At 43.2% G+C, this 12,451-nt stretch overlaps 2 protein-coding genes across 2 annotated transcripts in view; one reads left to right on the top strand and one right to left on the bottom strand.

The window, feature by feature from the left end:
* Positions 1 to 276: 276 nt before the first annotated feature.
* LOC111239418 (NACHT, LRR and PYD domains-containing protein 12-like) lies at positions 277 to 4,349 on the bottom strand (the record flags this gene model as incomplete). The annotated part of the gene is made up of 7 exons (XM_022769296.1): positions 3,385 to 4,349; positions 3,098 to 3,271; positions 2,830 to 3,003; positions 2,563 to 2,736; positions 892 to 1,065; positions 625 to 798; positions 277 to 516 (listed from the first exon to the last, which is right to left on the bottom strand). Coding segments are annotated over exons 1-7 (2,075 nt in total), but the record flags the coding sequence as incomplete, so codon positions are not given.
* Positions 4,350 to 10,989: 6,640 nt separating this feature from the next.
* Positions 10,990 to 12,451, top strand: part of mrps23 (mitochondrial ribosomal protein S23) — a 6,287-nt gene continuing 4,825 nt past the window's right edge. Inside the window, exons 1-2 of the mRNA XM_022769300.1 lie at positions 10,990 to 11,124; positions 11,868 to 12,047. Of these exons, the coding sequence (XP_022625021.1) occupies positions 11,081 to 11,124; positions 11,868 to 12,047 (224 nt within the window). The 5' untranslated portion in view covers positions 10,990 to 11,080. The remainder of the gene's footprint in view (positions 11,125 to 11,867; positions 12,048 to 12,451) is intronic.

Here is a 12,451-nt window from a genome sequence, read left to right as displayed (position 1 = left end):
TGAAGCTACAGCTGCTGAATAGTTTTCATTAAGGAGCCAAGAGACAGAGTCTGAAAACAGATGTTTCATGATACAAAACATCTGTAGAGACAAATAAGCTGAAATTCCTGCTTAGGTCACAAAACACAGCTGACAACAGCAGGTTTCATCACTGAGATCTCTTCTCCTAAATATGACATAGTGAGTAATGAGACACTGAAGTCATCAAGAGGAAACTCCTCTGTTGTTGTTGTTGAAGTCAAAGCTCTTCTGTAGAGATCTGTCATCAGCTCTGACAGAAACTGTTTCAGCTCTTCCTCCTCCATCAGACAGTGTGTGTGTCTGCAGCAGGCCTGTACATACCTGAGAGTGTCCAGTCTCCAGTCTGGATCCTCCAGTCCAGCAGACAGAAGCTTCAGTCCTGAGTCTCCTGGATGATTGTAGCTCAGGTCCAGCTCTCTCAGGTGGGAGGGGTTGGAGCTCAGAGCTGAGGCCAGAGAAGCACAGCCTTCCTCTGTGACCAGACATCCTGACAGACTGAACACACACACACACACACACATACACACAAATAGGCACCTCTGTGAACACTCTGTCAATGCTCTGTTAAACCCTCATCAGATAAACAAGTTGATGAATCCGGACCTGAGAGTTTCCAGGGTACAGTGTGGACTCTTCAGTCCAGCAGACAGCTTATTGACCCCTGAATCCAGCAGATTGTTGTTACTCAGGTCCAGGTGTCTCAGACTAGAAGCCGGGGAGCTAACGACTGAGGATAGAGCTTCACAGCTTCTCTCTGAGAGGTTACAGCTGCTCAGTCTGAAAAGAATTTCAAGGAAAAACATTAACATAATTAACATTTAAAGCAAATAACAGGTAAGAGTTATGAATACAAAACAATTTAATACTAACCTGAGAGTCTCCAGTGTACTGTTTGGACTCTCCAGTCCAGCAGACAGCAGATTGCCCCCTGAATCCTGCAGATTGTTGTTACTCAAGTCCAGGTGTCTCAGACTAGAGGACTGGGAACTGAGGACTGAGGACAGAGCTTCACAGCTTCTCTCTGAGAGGTTACAGCTGCTCAGACTGAAAAGAAATTCAAGGAAAACATTCACACACTTAGGTCCTGATTTACTAAAGCTTTGCGTGCGTAAAAACGTGCGCAAGCGCGACAGCCCGCGCAAACACATGTTGATGCTGATCTACCAACCGGGCGCACCGAGGATTGCGTCTGTCAGTTGGGCAAAATAACACGCGCTATCCATTTTGCACTTCTGCCTTCATGAATATGCAATATAGGCGTGCCTGCCAGAACGCACAAAATATTGGGAGGAGTAGATGCAAATAGAATCATTTTGCGCACACAATGTGATTTACCAAACCTCAAACTAATTGCGCTGATTATTTTTGCGTCTATATTTAGCACGTTTGAAAGTCAAGTCTTAGGCTACCTGGCACAGCCGTGCGCACAGATGGCTGCGGTCATTGTTGCAAGGAGGCGGCGTAGGCGCGACAGGCAACGGAGAGAACGCATCTTTTCTGTCCGTGTCACTCTTTTTGGAATGGCAGAAGAAAAAATAATCGAGACATATCGGTTATCCGGCGATGCCATGATTGTCCTTTGAGAAAGAAAAAAACAAAAAAGTCATTCGTTCAGAGTTCAGAAAATCCTTAAATAATAAATGTTGCATCATAATGTCAAGTGTTTCTTGTTTGTGCTATTTCGACAAAACATTTTTATGTACTAAAGCCCACTTTCTTTTAGACATAGGAAACATTTAGTTCGGCCTAGTTCCTATCATTTTTTCCTGAAACTTAAAACAAATTAAAACACACACACTTCCTGCTGGAACGCACAAACAAAAAAAAACCCTTTTGGCAATTACGCTTTTCCATTGCACAGCTAAAGAACGTTCATGATGCACGTTCATGTCTTATGTGGTGTACCTAAATGAAATAAAAATATTCCCTCTATCCCAGTAATCTGCTCATCACAGAACGTCAGCTGCACCTGCTGTTCAATGGGAGACAGAGGGTCCTCGCCGCCGGACCCCCACCTCTTTTATTTGCCGATTTGTTATTCTGTGCGATTTTTTCCTTTGTTGTTCTACGAATGTCTTGCCACCTTTTCTTCATTTCATCCGGTGTTCTTTTGGTTTTCCCCACAGCATTAACCTTGTCACAGATTGCCTCCCATATTGTGTTCCTCCTAATAACGGTTAAATTCCTTTGCTATAACTCAGAAATGTGCTTGTTTGCCTCTTGTACCAGCACCTCCAATTCTGTGGCTTCAAATTTGCGCTTCCGTTGGGTCTGCTCGTTTGCATTCGCCATGGTGAACACCCTTAACTCGCGCAAAATCCTCATTGAAATAGGGCCGGCTCGATCACTTTTGCGCCTGTAGTCAATTGCGCTGTTAATCTAAGAAAATCACTCGCAAGGCCCAAACAGGCAGCGCGCGCAATCTATCCTCGTGCGCACGCAATTTAGCACTCTTTATTTGGGATCTTAGTAAATCAGGCCCTTAATATTTAAAGTAAATAACAGGTCAGAGTTATGAATACAAAACAGATTAATACTAACCTGAGAGTCTCCAGTGTACTGTGTTGACTCTCCAGTCCAGCAGACAGCAGATTGCTCCCTGAATCCAGCAGATTGTTGTTACTCATGTCCAGGTGTCTCAGACTAGAGGACTGGGAGCTGAGGACTGAGGACAGAGCTTCACAGCTTCTCTCTGAGAGGTTACAGTCTCTCAGACTGAAAAGAAATTCAAGGAAAAACATTCACATTCTCAATATTTAAAGTAAATAACAAGTCAGAGCTAAGAATACAAAACAGTTTAACACTAACCTTAGAGTCTCCAGTGTACAGTGCGGACTCTCCAGTCCAGGAGACAGCATATTGCCTCCTGAATCCAGCAGATTGTTGTTACTCAGGTCCAGGTGTCTCAGACTAGAGGACTGGGAGCTGAGGACTGAGGACAGAGCTTCACAGCTTCTCTCTGAGAGGTTACAGCCACTCAGTCTGAAGAGGAATTCATGGAAAAACACTTGAATATTCAATATTTAAAGTAAGTGAACAGGTCAGAGTTATGAATACAAAACAGTTTAACACTAACCTGAGAGTCTCCAGTGTACAGTGTGGACTCTCCAGTCCAGCAGACAGCATATTACCTCCTGAATCCAGCAGGTTGTTGTTACTCAGGTCCAGGTCTCTCAGACTAGAGGACTGGGAGCTGAGGACTGAGGACAGAGCTTCACAGCTTCTCTCTGAGAGGTTACAGCCACTCAGTCTGAAGAGATGATCATGAGGAATTAAAGAAGAAAGGAATTTATTTTCTCTCCTGTTGTTAAGACAGGAGTATTTTTTTATAATGATAAATAAATGAACCATCTCTACACTTACAGAGCTTTATTGGAGGCTTTGACCACTGGCAGCAGCTTCAGAAGAGCCTCCTCTGAAGCAGAGTATTTCTTCAGGTCGAACACGTCCAGATCTTCTTCTGAGGACAGTAAGATGAAGACCAGAGCTGACCATTGAGCAGGAGACAGTTTATCTGTGGAGAGACGTCCTGATCTCAGGGACTGTTGGATCTGCTCCACTAGAGAACGATCATTCAGTTCATTCAGACAGTGGAACAGGTTGATGCTTTTCTCTGCGGAGGGAGTCTCTTCAATCTTCCTCTTGATGTACTGGACTGTATCCTGATTGGTCTTTGAGCCACTTCCTGTCTGTAACATCAGACCTCGTAGGAGAGTCTGATTGGTCTGCAGTGAAAGACCCAGGAGGAAGCGGAGGAACAAGTCCAGGTGTCCATTTGGACTCTGTAAGGCCTCGTCCACAGCTCTCTGGTGGAAATGTCTTGATTTGTTTCTAAACAGTTTAGACCTCCATGAGGTTGATTGTTCCTCTGACATCAGATTGAGTCCAGACTTGATGAAGGTCAGATGGACATGAAGAGCAGCCAGAAACTCCTGAACACTCAGATGGACAAAGCAGAACACCTTGTCCTGGTACAGGCCGCTCTCCTCTTTAAAGATCTGTGTGAACACTCCTGAGTACACTGAGGCTGCTCTGATATCGATGCCACACTCTGTCAGGTCTGATTCATAGAAGATCAGGTTTCCTTTCTGCAGCTGCTCAAAAGCCAGTTTTCCCAGAGACTCAATCATCTTCCTGCTCTCTGGACTCCAGTGTGGATCTGTCTCAGATCCTCCATCATACTTGACCTTCTTCAGTTTGGACTGAACCACCAGGAAGTGGATGTACATCTCAGTCAGGGTCTTGGGCAGCTCTCCTCTCCTTCTGTTTTTCATCACCTCCTCCAGAACTGTAGCAGTGATCCAGCAGAAGACTGGGATGTGGCACATGATGTGGAGGCTTCGTGATGTCTTGATGTGGGAGATGATCCTGCTGGCCTGCTCCTCATCTCTGAACCTCTTCCTGAAGTACTCCTCCTTCTGTGGGTCAGTGAACCCTCTGACCTCTGTCACCACGTCAACACACTCAGGAGGGATCTGATTGGCTGCTGCAGGTCGTGTGGTTATCCAGAGGCGAGCAGAGGGAAGCAGTTTCCCCCTGATGAGGTTTGTCAGCAGCACGTCCACTGAGGTGGACTCTGTAACATCAGTCAGGATCTCAGTGTTGTGGAAGTCCAGAGGAAGTCTACACTGCAATAATACCAAGGTACCTGTGGCTAAAGGTTGATGAACCACGCGTCGTCGTAGACGACCTGGAACTGATCAAACTACTGCAGGATATCCTGCTTCTATTGGGTTTCAGTTAAAGAAGGTGATCGAACAGTTCCAACAAGCTGAACGTTCTTCATTTCTCACGCACATTCCAGCTCTCTCTGAGGTGAACTGGAAATTGGTGAACTGTATGTCCTTGTTGTCTTTGTCCCTTCCAGCCCAGTCCAGAGTGAACTTCTGTGGTTAAGAACTGTTTTCCCAATGCCAAGGCACGCTCCCTGTTGGTCTTCACTGCTTGCTGATGGCGTCGTCGGAGTGTTTGTAACACGTTGTCAGTCTTGTTAACAGTTCGTCTCATGAGTTGTCTTCTGGTGCTGTCTGGTTTCCCTTGGATGGCTGTTCAATCTGTCCTGAACTCTATCATTGTACATTTGGACGTGCTCGTGTCATCCAGTCCTCCCTCTAGTGAATTGTAAAGAGCGTCTGTGTAGAATCTGCCTCAGAAGGGTTGGGTTTCCTGCTTTAGAGATCCCCTTCAAACCCAAACTGTAGAACTTCTTCCTTCAGGTTTAAGATTTTAGTTTACGTTTGAAACTGAGCAAAATGTTCTGAAATAAAACATAAAAAAACTTAGAGTTCATATAGGCTATATAATACAACGAGTATTAGTCCTTTTAAAGAATAAAAATATATGACATGTTCCTCCATGTGTTCGATGTTAGGTTAAAATGTACTCATTTTACTTCCCATTGCAAACTGTTGAGATATGCTTTAGAGAATCCTCGTTGAAACTGCTCTGCGAACCAGTCAGCCAGCTCCTCCTGCTTCATTCTCCTCAGGAAGTTCCTTGTTCTCACAATGCCTCGTTGCTGCTCCCTCCTCTGTCTCTTCATAAGCCTCAACCATGCGTACCAACACCTTCCTCATACCCTGCCTCGTGGACTCCCTGAGCATGCTGGTATCTGAGACTCGAGAAGCTTCTGCATCGTTCTTCAGCTCGTTCTTCACAAAAGTGACCATGTTCTCCTCCAGCAGCTGAACAGAAACTATATGATGTGACAGCATCAACATCCAGATCATGTTGGACAGATCTGACAGTCCCACTGGTCTGAAAGTGCAGCATGAGAGATTATTGTGAACACACAGAGGCAGTATGTTGTATGCGTACAGAGGTAAATATGGTATATGCAATGGGAGCCAGCTGTGTTTGATGGCTGGGCAGACTGAGCACTGGAACCTCTGAGCTCTCCTGGTCACTCTGTGGAGGAATCATGAAGAATGAGCTCACATTATGTCTGTCCACACAGAGACAGACACAAGCTAAAGTCATGAAGTCATGTTTGGATTGTGACAGCCAATCAGACACTCCTGTAGTGGTAAAGGTTTACTGACATTGGGACGTCGTCTGCATGATCCGCCAACTGAGAATCAACAGCTCAGTCTGCACTGCTTGTAGCTTTCAGCTCAGTTTTGGCTTCAGTCAGTTTGGTTAGTCCCAACAGCTCTCACCAACCCCCATATAGCTCTCCCTCCCTCACTGAACACTGCTGACATGCCCTGAAAGCAAGGCAGTGATTGGTCAGCTGTGGCAGGTGAGGAATGGGCGGGTTTGAACTTCTCTTTCACACAAACTGTTTCTGTCACTTTTTCATGTGAACAATTGAGGTCAACTCTTGAATGTCTTCCGAGAGAGACTGTGTGAACATGGAGAAGTTATCTCCATGTTTTAAACCATCATCACTCCCCCCTCTCTCTATGACGCACAGAGTTTTACCTCCACCTTCCAGTGAGGACGTTCACAACAGACAGAAACCTCTTTGATTTCAGACGTGGTCAAACAACAGTCGTACAAACTAGATTCTAGAATAACCTGAGTCTTACTGTCATGTTCACAGCTTACATCTGATCAGCTGATGGACGTCGTCCTTTAAAGTTAATGCACAAAGTCTTTCGACTCATCGCTTCTTTAAAGAAGACAGACAGCTGGTTTCAGGAGAGTCTGGTCTCTGCTGCTGGATCCTGAAAACAGAAACAGAAACTGATGAATGTGCATGTTGGATCAAACTTGTGATGCTGTTTTCTGCTTTCAACACAACACAACAGAGCTTTGAGTGTGAATAATGATGGAGCAGTGATCTTGAGTTGACTGAGCTCTGACATGGAGAAGAGTCATGGACAGTTAGAGATCCTCATCTCACCTCTGAGCTCTGGTCTTTCTCTCATGTTCCCCACACAGAGTGGTTTTAGAGGAGGGGCTCCCTCCTCTCTGTCCTCAACTGATCCATCGCTGCTGAGTTCACATCCACAATCAGCTCACACACACTTTCTACCTTCATCTGCAGAGGAAAACACACATCATTCATCTGCACATCAACTGAAATGTTACATCACATTCCTCCTGTAAAATATCAGCTGCTCCTCCACTGGAGCGCTCTTCTTCTCTGTTTCATATCAGTGTCAGATGAATGCAGTCAGACAGCAGCGTGGAGGAAGAGGAAGCTGCCATCAGCTGCTGTACTTCTACTATCAGTCCACTGAGATGGCGTCATGAAGCTGCGAGTGATAGTAGAAGGCAGTTCCAGCAAACACACCATCATGGACGACTCTTTCCATCCACTGACTCACAGAAGGACTGAGATCCACTGAGTTTATCTGACACAGTCTCTGTGTCACAGCGTCCTGTAGAAAATGACTTACTGAAACAAGCTACAGCTGATTATTTCACACACAGCAACTGGGACTGAATTTAATTTCACCTCAACAGCTCCAATATCACAACGTTACCATCATTTCACTGACACTGAGAATTAAATCATTATAAAAGACTCTAGAGCTGCGACTGACACTTATTTTCTCCATCAATCAATTCGTCATTTGTTCGATAAAACGTCAGAAAATAGAGACAAATGATCCATTAAAGTTTCTCACAGTCTGAGGTGACGTCTTTCAAATGTCTTGTTTAGTCAGAGCACAATCAAAGACCAAAAATATTAAGTTTCAATCAAATGAGACAGAGAAAAAAGGAAATCTTCATTTGTTTGAGGCTGAAAAACAGAAGATTTCTTGATTTTTCTGCATAAAAATGTTGGTAACAAATGTTGCAACTGTTAAAAGATCCTTAATAACAATATTCATCATTTTTATATTATATTTAATAATTAATAATGTTGAGTGTTTATGGGTGTGTAAAGTCCTAATAACTGTCTACAGAGTTTCCTGTGAAGGACTCTAATTACAGACATGAATTATCAGGGAAACAGAGACAGTGTCCAGCTGCTCCTCTTCTAATTCATTCATTCAAATGAATCTGAGCTGATGGAACCGACAGAGTCACAGGACAAACATGCTGTGGTTTCATCTTTAATCATGTGTTTGATGCTGATCATGTGTTTTTAATCTACAACCTGCAGCTGGAAAGTCACCAGCAGCTACACCTGTCAGGTACATGAGCTGCAGTACAAGTACTAAGTAGCAGAACAAGGAAATACTCAAGTAAAGTACAAGTACCTCAAACTGTACTTGAGTAGATGTACTCAGTTACTTTGAAGCATCTGATCCTGAACATTGATCCATCAATGTGAAATAAATAATAAAGTCTCAGTAAAGCTCTGACAACAACATGACATGTTTAGTATTGATCAGTGATAGGGAGTAATAGTCGGTATTGATCAGTGATAGGGAGTAATAGTCAGTATTGATCAGTGATAGGAAGTAATAGTCAGTATTGATTAGTGATAGGGACTAATAGTAAGTATTGATCAGTGATAGGGAGTAATAGTCAGTATTGATCAGTGATAGGGAGTAATAGTCAGTATTGATCAGTGATAAGGAGTAATAGTAAGTATTGATCAGACTAATAGGTATAAAGAAACCACACTACTTCCTGTTGGAGAACCAGGAGCCTGTGACTCATGTGATGCGGTGTTAACTGTCTTTCTGAACATCATATAGAGCCTTAAAAACCCTGTCAGCCCCTCAGCCCGCCACACTGAGTCCACATCAGTCCTGTAGTGTAAATCTAATGACAGACCACTCACCCACAGAGAAAGTCACAGCTGTTCTCCAGCGGCTGTCCGGACGAGCTCAGACCGCGATTAGTGGCTCAGACAGCGGGAGAGCAGCGGCTCATCTCCGCCTCCTCCACAGGCTGATTCAGGCGGGAAAAGCTGCCTCCAGTCATCAGTAAGTGGAGCTACACAGAAATAACGACTCTGTGTTCAACTACTGACCATCGACTAACTTCTACTCTTATTGCCCCGCTTCTACCGCGAAGATCAACACAACATGGCGGACACGTTTAATGTCGGTCCAGACTTTACAGTTACAGCTCTGACTCAGTTACAGTAACATTATAATAACACAACAACAACACCACGATGAGTTGAAGGTTAGATAACTCAGGTAACGACAGGTGTTAACAAGTAAAACATTAAAAACTGCTCACATTACCTTCAGAGAGAAAATAATCTGCCTCACAACGTTGGTTCAAAGTGAAACTTACCTTAGGTGTCTCACCTGGAACAGGGCGTGACATGAAGGCGTTGTCATAACCGCAGCAGGTTCAAGTCCAACCTTTAGCTCCTTTTCTGCATACCATCCTCTGTCTTCCTGACTTTCCTGTTTTCCCTCATTGTTGTTATATTAGGAGTGTTGTTGTTCAATGCTTTATGAAATTAAAGTGTCTCATAGCCAGGTTCATCAGTTTTAGTTTTTGTGTTGTCAGTATTTACAGCTCGTTTCTCACATTGATTGATGTGTTTTCTGAATTTCCTTGTGTTTTGTCTGTTTGCATGTGTTTTCATAAGATGCAGCTAATTGATCTCTCAGGGCCACCTTAAGATACAGAAGTTATGTACAGAAAAGTTAAGAACATGTTCAGTTGTAGTTTGACTTTGTTTAGAGACACAAACGTTTAGAAACAACCAAACTCATGGAGAGTTTCTAGATCTCTGAATTTTTTCCTCTTTTTTTAATCAAATTTTTGTTATTACTTTTCCCTAAGTACTGAAGGTTACATTGTATTAGCAATTTTCATTTGTTCATTCAATTTCCAACCTGACATTACTTGCACAGGAGGAGCAGCAGTTGTCTTTACGCAGACCCAAAAGACAGAATCAATGTCCAGTCAATCCTTGCAGGTTTAATTGTCATTTATTGACATAATGCCGAAGGTTTCAAACATATCACTTTTTTCTTTACAGGTGTTGTTCCTTTGTTCTTTCTGCCTCAGGTCTGGTGAAAACTTGTGTGCTCTCCCACTTCCTGTGCCTACCTACTTCCTCCCACCTATACCCAACATATATCCTGTGTGTGTCTCCCATTACTGCCACCATGTGTCCAAATCAACAATGAAATCTAAAGCCAAAATAAAAAATAAGATAGTCTGCCAACACTAACTAAAACTGCTCCTACATAGATCCAATATGCTTCAATGCTGGACATTGGTCATTTTAACATAAACAGAAACAAAACCAGTCGTAACATTACACTGTAATATGATTCACTATGTACTGAACAATGTTGATATTCAGTAATAGAATTTGCTCCATGTTAACCGCTTTGTCTAGATTTTTTCAAGTAGTGTGACACATGAATCCACTGATTTCATTTTCTTGTATTTAATTTATTATTTCTGTAAATGACTCTTAACAGGTCTATTAATATGGTAACCACTTCCTTTAAGCTTTTATTTTGTTAGTCCTTTTGCAACGTTATGGGTCTTTTATTTTGAAGTTCTTCTGGCAGAAGTGCTTCATCCCAATGTCGGTGGTCTACAGACAAAAGGACACTCAGAGTCTGGGCTAGGGTGACCAACTGTCCCCATTTTCCGGGAACAGTTGCTGTTTTTGGTGTCTTGTCCCCAGTCGGAGCAGTCCCTGGAAATGTCCTCGTTTTTTCCGTGAATTAAAAACCTGAGGGAAAGAGGCTGCAGAGCAGACAGGTAGATGTCTAGCGTTGCGCTTGTTTTGGCCAACAGAGGGGGTCGGCTGCTAGAGGAGCTTCAGAGCAGAAGCTGAAACCATCAAAAATAGTCACCCAATCAGATCTTTCTGTCTTTTTTTTTGTCGTTGTCGTTTTTTTTGTTTTGTTTTTTATATATGGCCCTACTGCTCTTCCGTAGGTCGGCGGTGCAGAACTGTTGGAAAGGTGGAAGACAACCAATCACACCAAAAATCAATTATTCGTTTATTCATTATGCACAAATCAAAAGAACCGCCTTTTTTTTAAATAAATGATATAAACTTTAATTCACGCACAGCTGTTTTGTCTTCCTTTTACTATAAACAGCGAGCAGGTTCACACTTTTATTCTGAAAATCCTGCCGGATGTGTCTGACTAGTATTAGCTAGAGGACACAGTTCTGTTTCAGTGTGCGGCGCTGACCTCCGGCTGTCGATGAGAAAAGTCAAATGGCGGGCAGCAGACTAGAGAAGTTTGGAACCGTATTCACCCGGTAAGAGCAGCATTTCACGGTGTTAGTGCTCGTGAACGTCCGGTCTCTCGGCAGCTAACAGCGGATAGCAACATGACGGTGTTAGCTAAAGCCCGGGCGACCTGTAGGACGTCGCATTAACCGTGGGTCAAACGTACACACGGTGCTGTTTACCACAACACACGAGCCGGTTACTCGGACACACAAGGCCGTGTCTTGAGTCAGAAATCCTCGAATAAAACACACAGTCCCTGCATTAGCTGTGATGCTACCATTAGCATCATTAGCTTGCGTTCAGTTATGTTAGCACGCTGACCTGACGTCCGGTTGCTTTTCAGGCTGGAAATGAAGACGTAGTACCAAATGAAACACAGCTAAGATGAACTGATGGTCATTTATAGTGATGATAATATTTCCAACAGTATGGACAGTGATGACACAGGCGTGTGAACAGGACTGACGTATGTTTGTTTTACATGTATAAAACGTGTCAGACATGTTTGGTCCTAAACTCAGACTAATGAGAGTGAGACACCTCAGTAAAACCAATCACAGTGCTGCAGTGTGTGTATACTGATTATATGACACTTATTCAGTTGTAAGATAAGGAAAAATAGTATAAATTTATAGTTTTATGTACTTGAGACCCAAATGTTAGTCAGCTGTATAAAAACCGCCGCTGATTTGAATTTGGAAATGAATTATTTATCTGTGTGTTCACCTCTGCCATGTCAAATCATTTGTGTGATGGCCTTGATCGCCAGGGTTCGAGACCTGATGCGCTCCGGAGTCATAAAGCCATCAGAGAAACCTGTCTGGTATGATGTCTACCAGGCTTTTCCACCGAAGAGGGACCCGCTTCACGTGAAGCCACACTTCAGACCCAGCACCAAGAAACAGGAGACGGTGCCTGAGATCTTCTACAGAGAGGATGAAGTGAGAGCGTAAGTCCACTGCTCACAACAGTTACTGCAGCTGAGCTCAGAGCTCTCTTAGTCCATACTGTGAAAATAACACATGGATCAGAGAGGAAACATTGCACTGCTGCCACTAACTACTATTTTTCTATCGGTTAATCTATCAACTATTTTATCAAATAGTCAAGTAATGTAAACAATTAATTTTCCTCCAGAAAATCTAAATGACATTCTGGCATGGTCACAAGATTTCAGATTCAGGCCTAAACATTTTCTCAAACTCAGTGTAAATTCTAACAGCAGACGACTTTATGACTTTATGAGCGTATTTATCAGCTAATAAAGACCAACGATATTAAAAAGCTCCGTCTACTAATGAACAGACATTTACACGTGAAGTAATCCTTCACATGTTTGTGACTGATCTCACT

This window comes from Seriola dumerili, unplaced genomic scaffold (assembly GCF_002260705.1).
Source record: "Seriola dumerili isolate Sdu_G_001 unplaced genomic scaffold, Sdu_1.0 BDQW01002637.1, whole genome shotgun sequence".
Classification (NCBI taxonomy): domain Eukaryota; kingdom Metazoa; phylum Chordata; class Actinopteri; order Carangiformes; family Carangidae; genus Seriola; species Seriola dumerili.
This window is presented reverse-complemented; position numbering and strand designations above follow the sequence as displayed.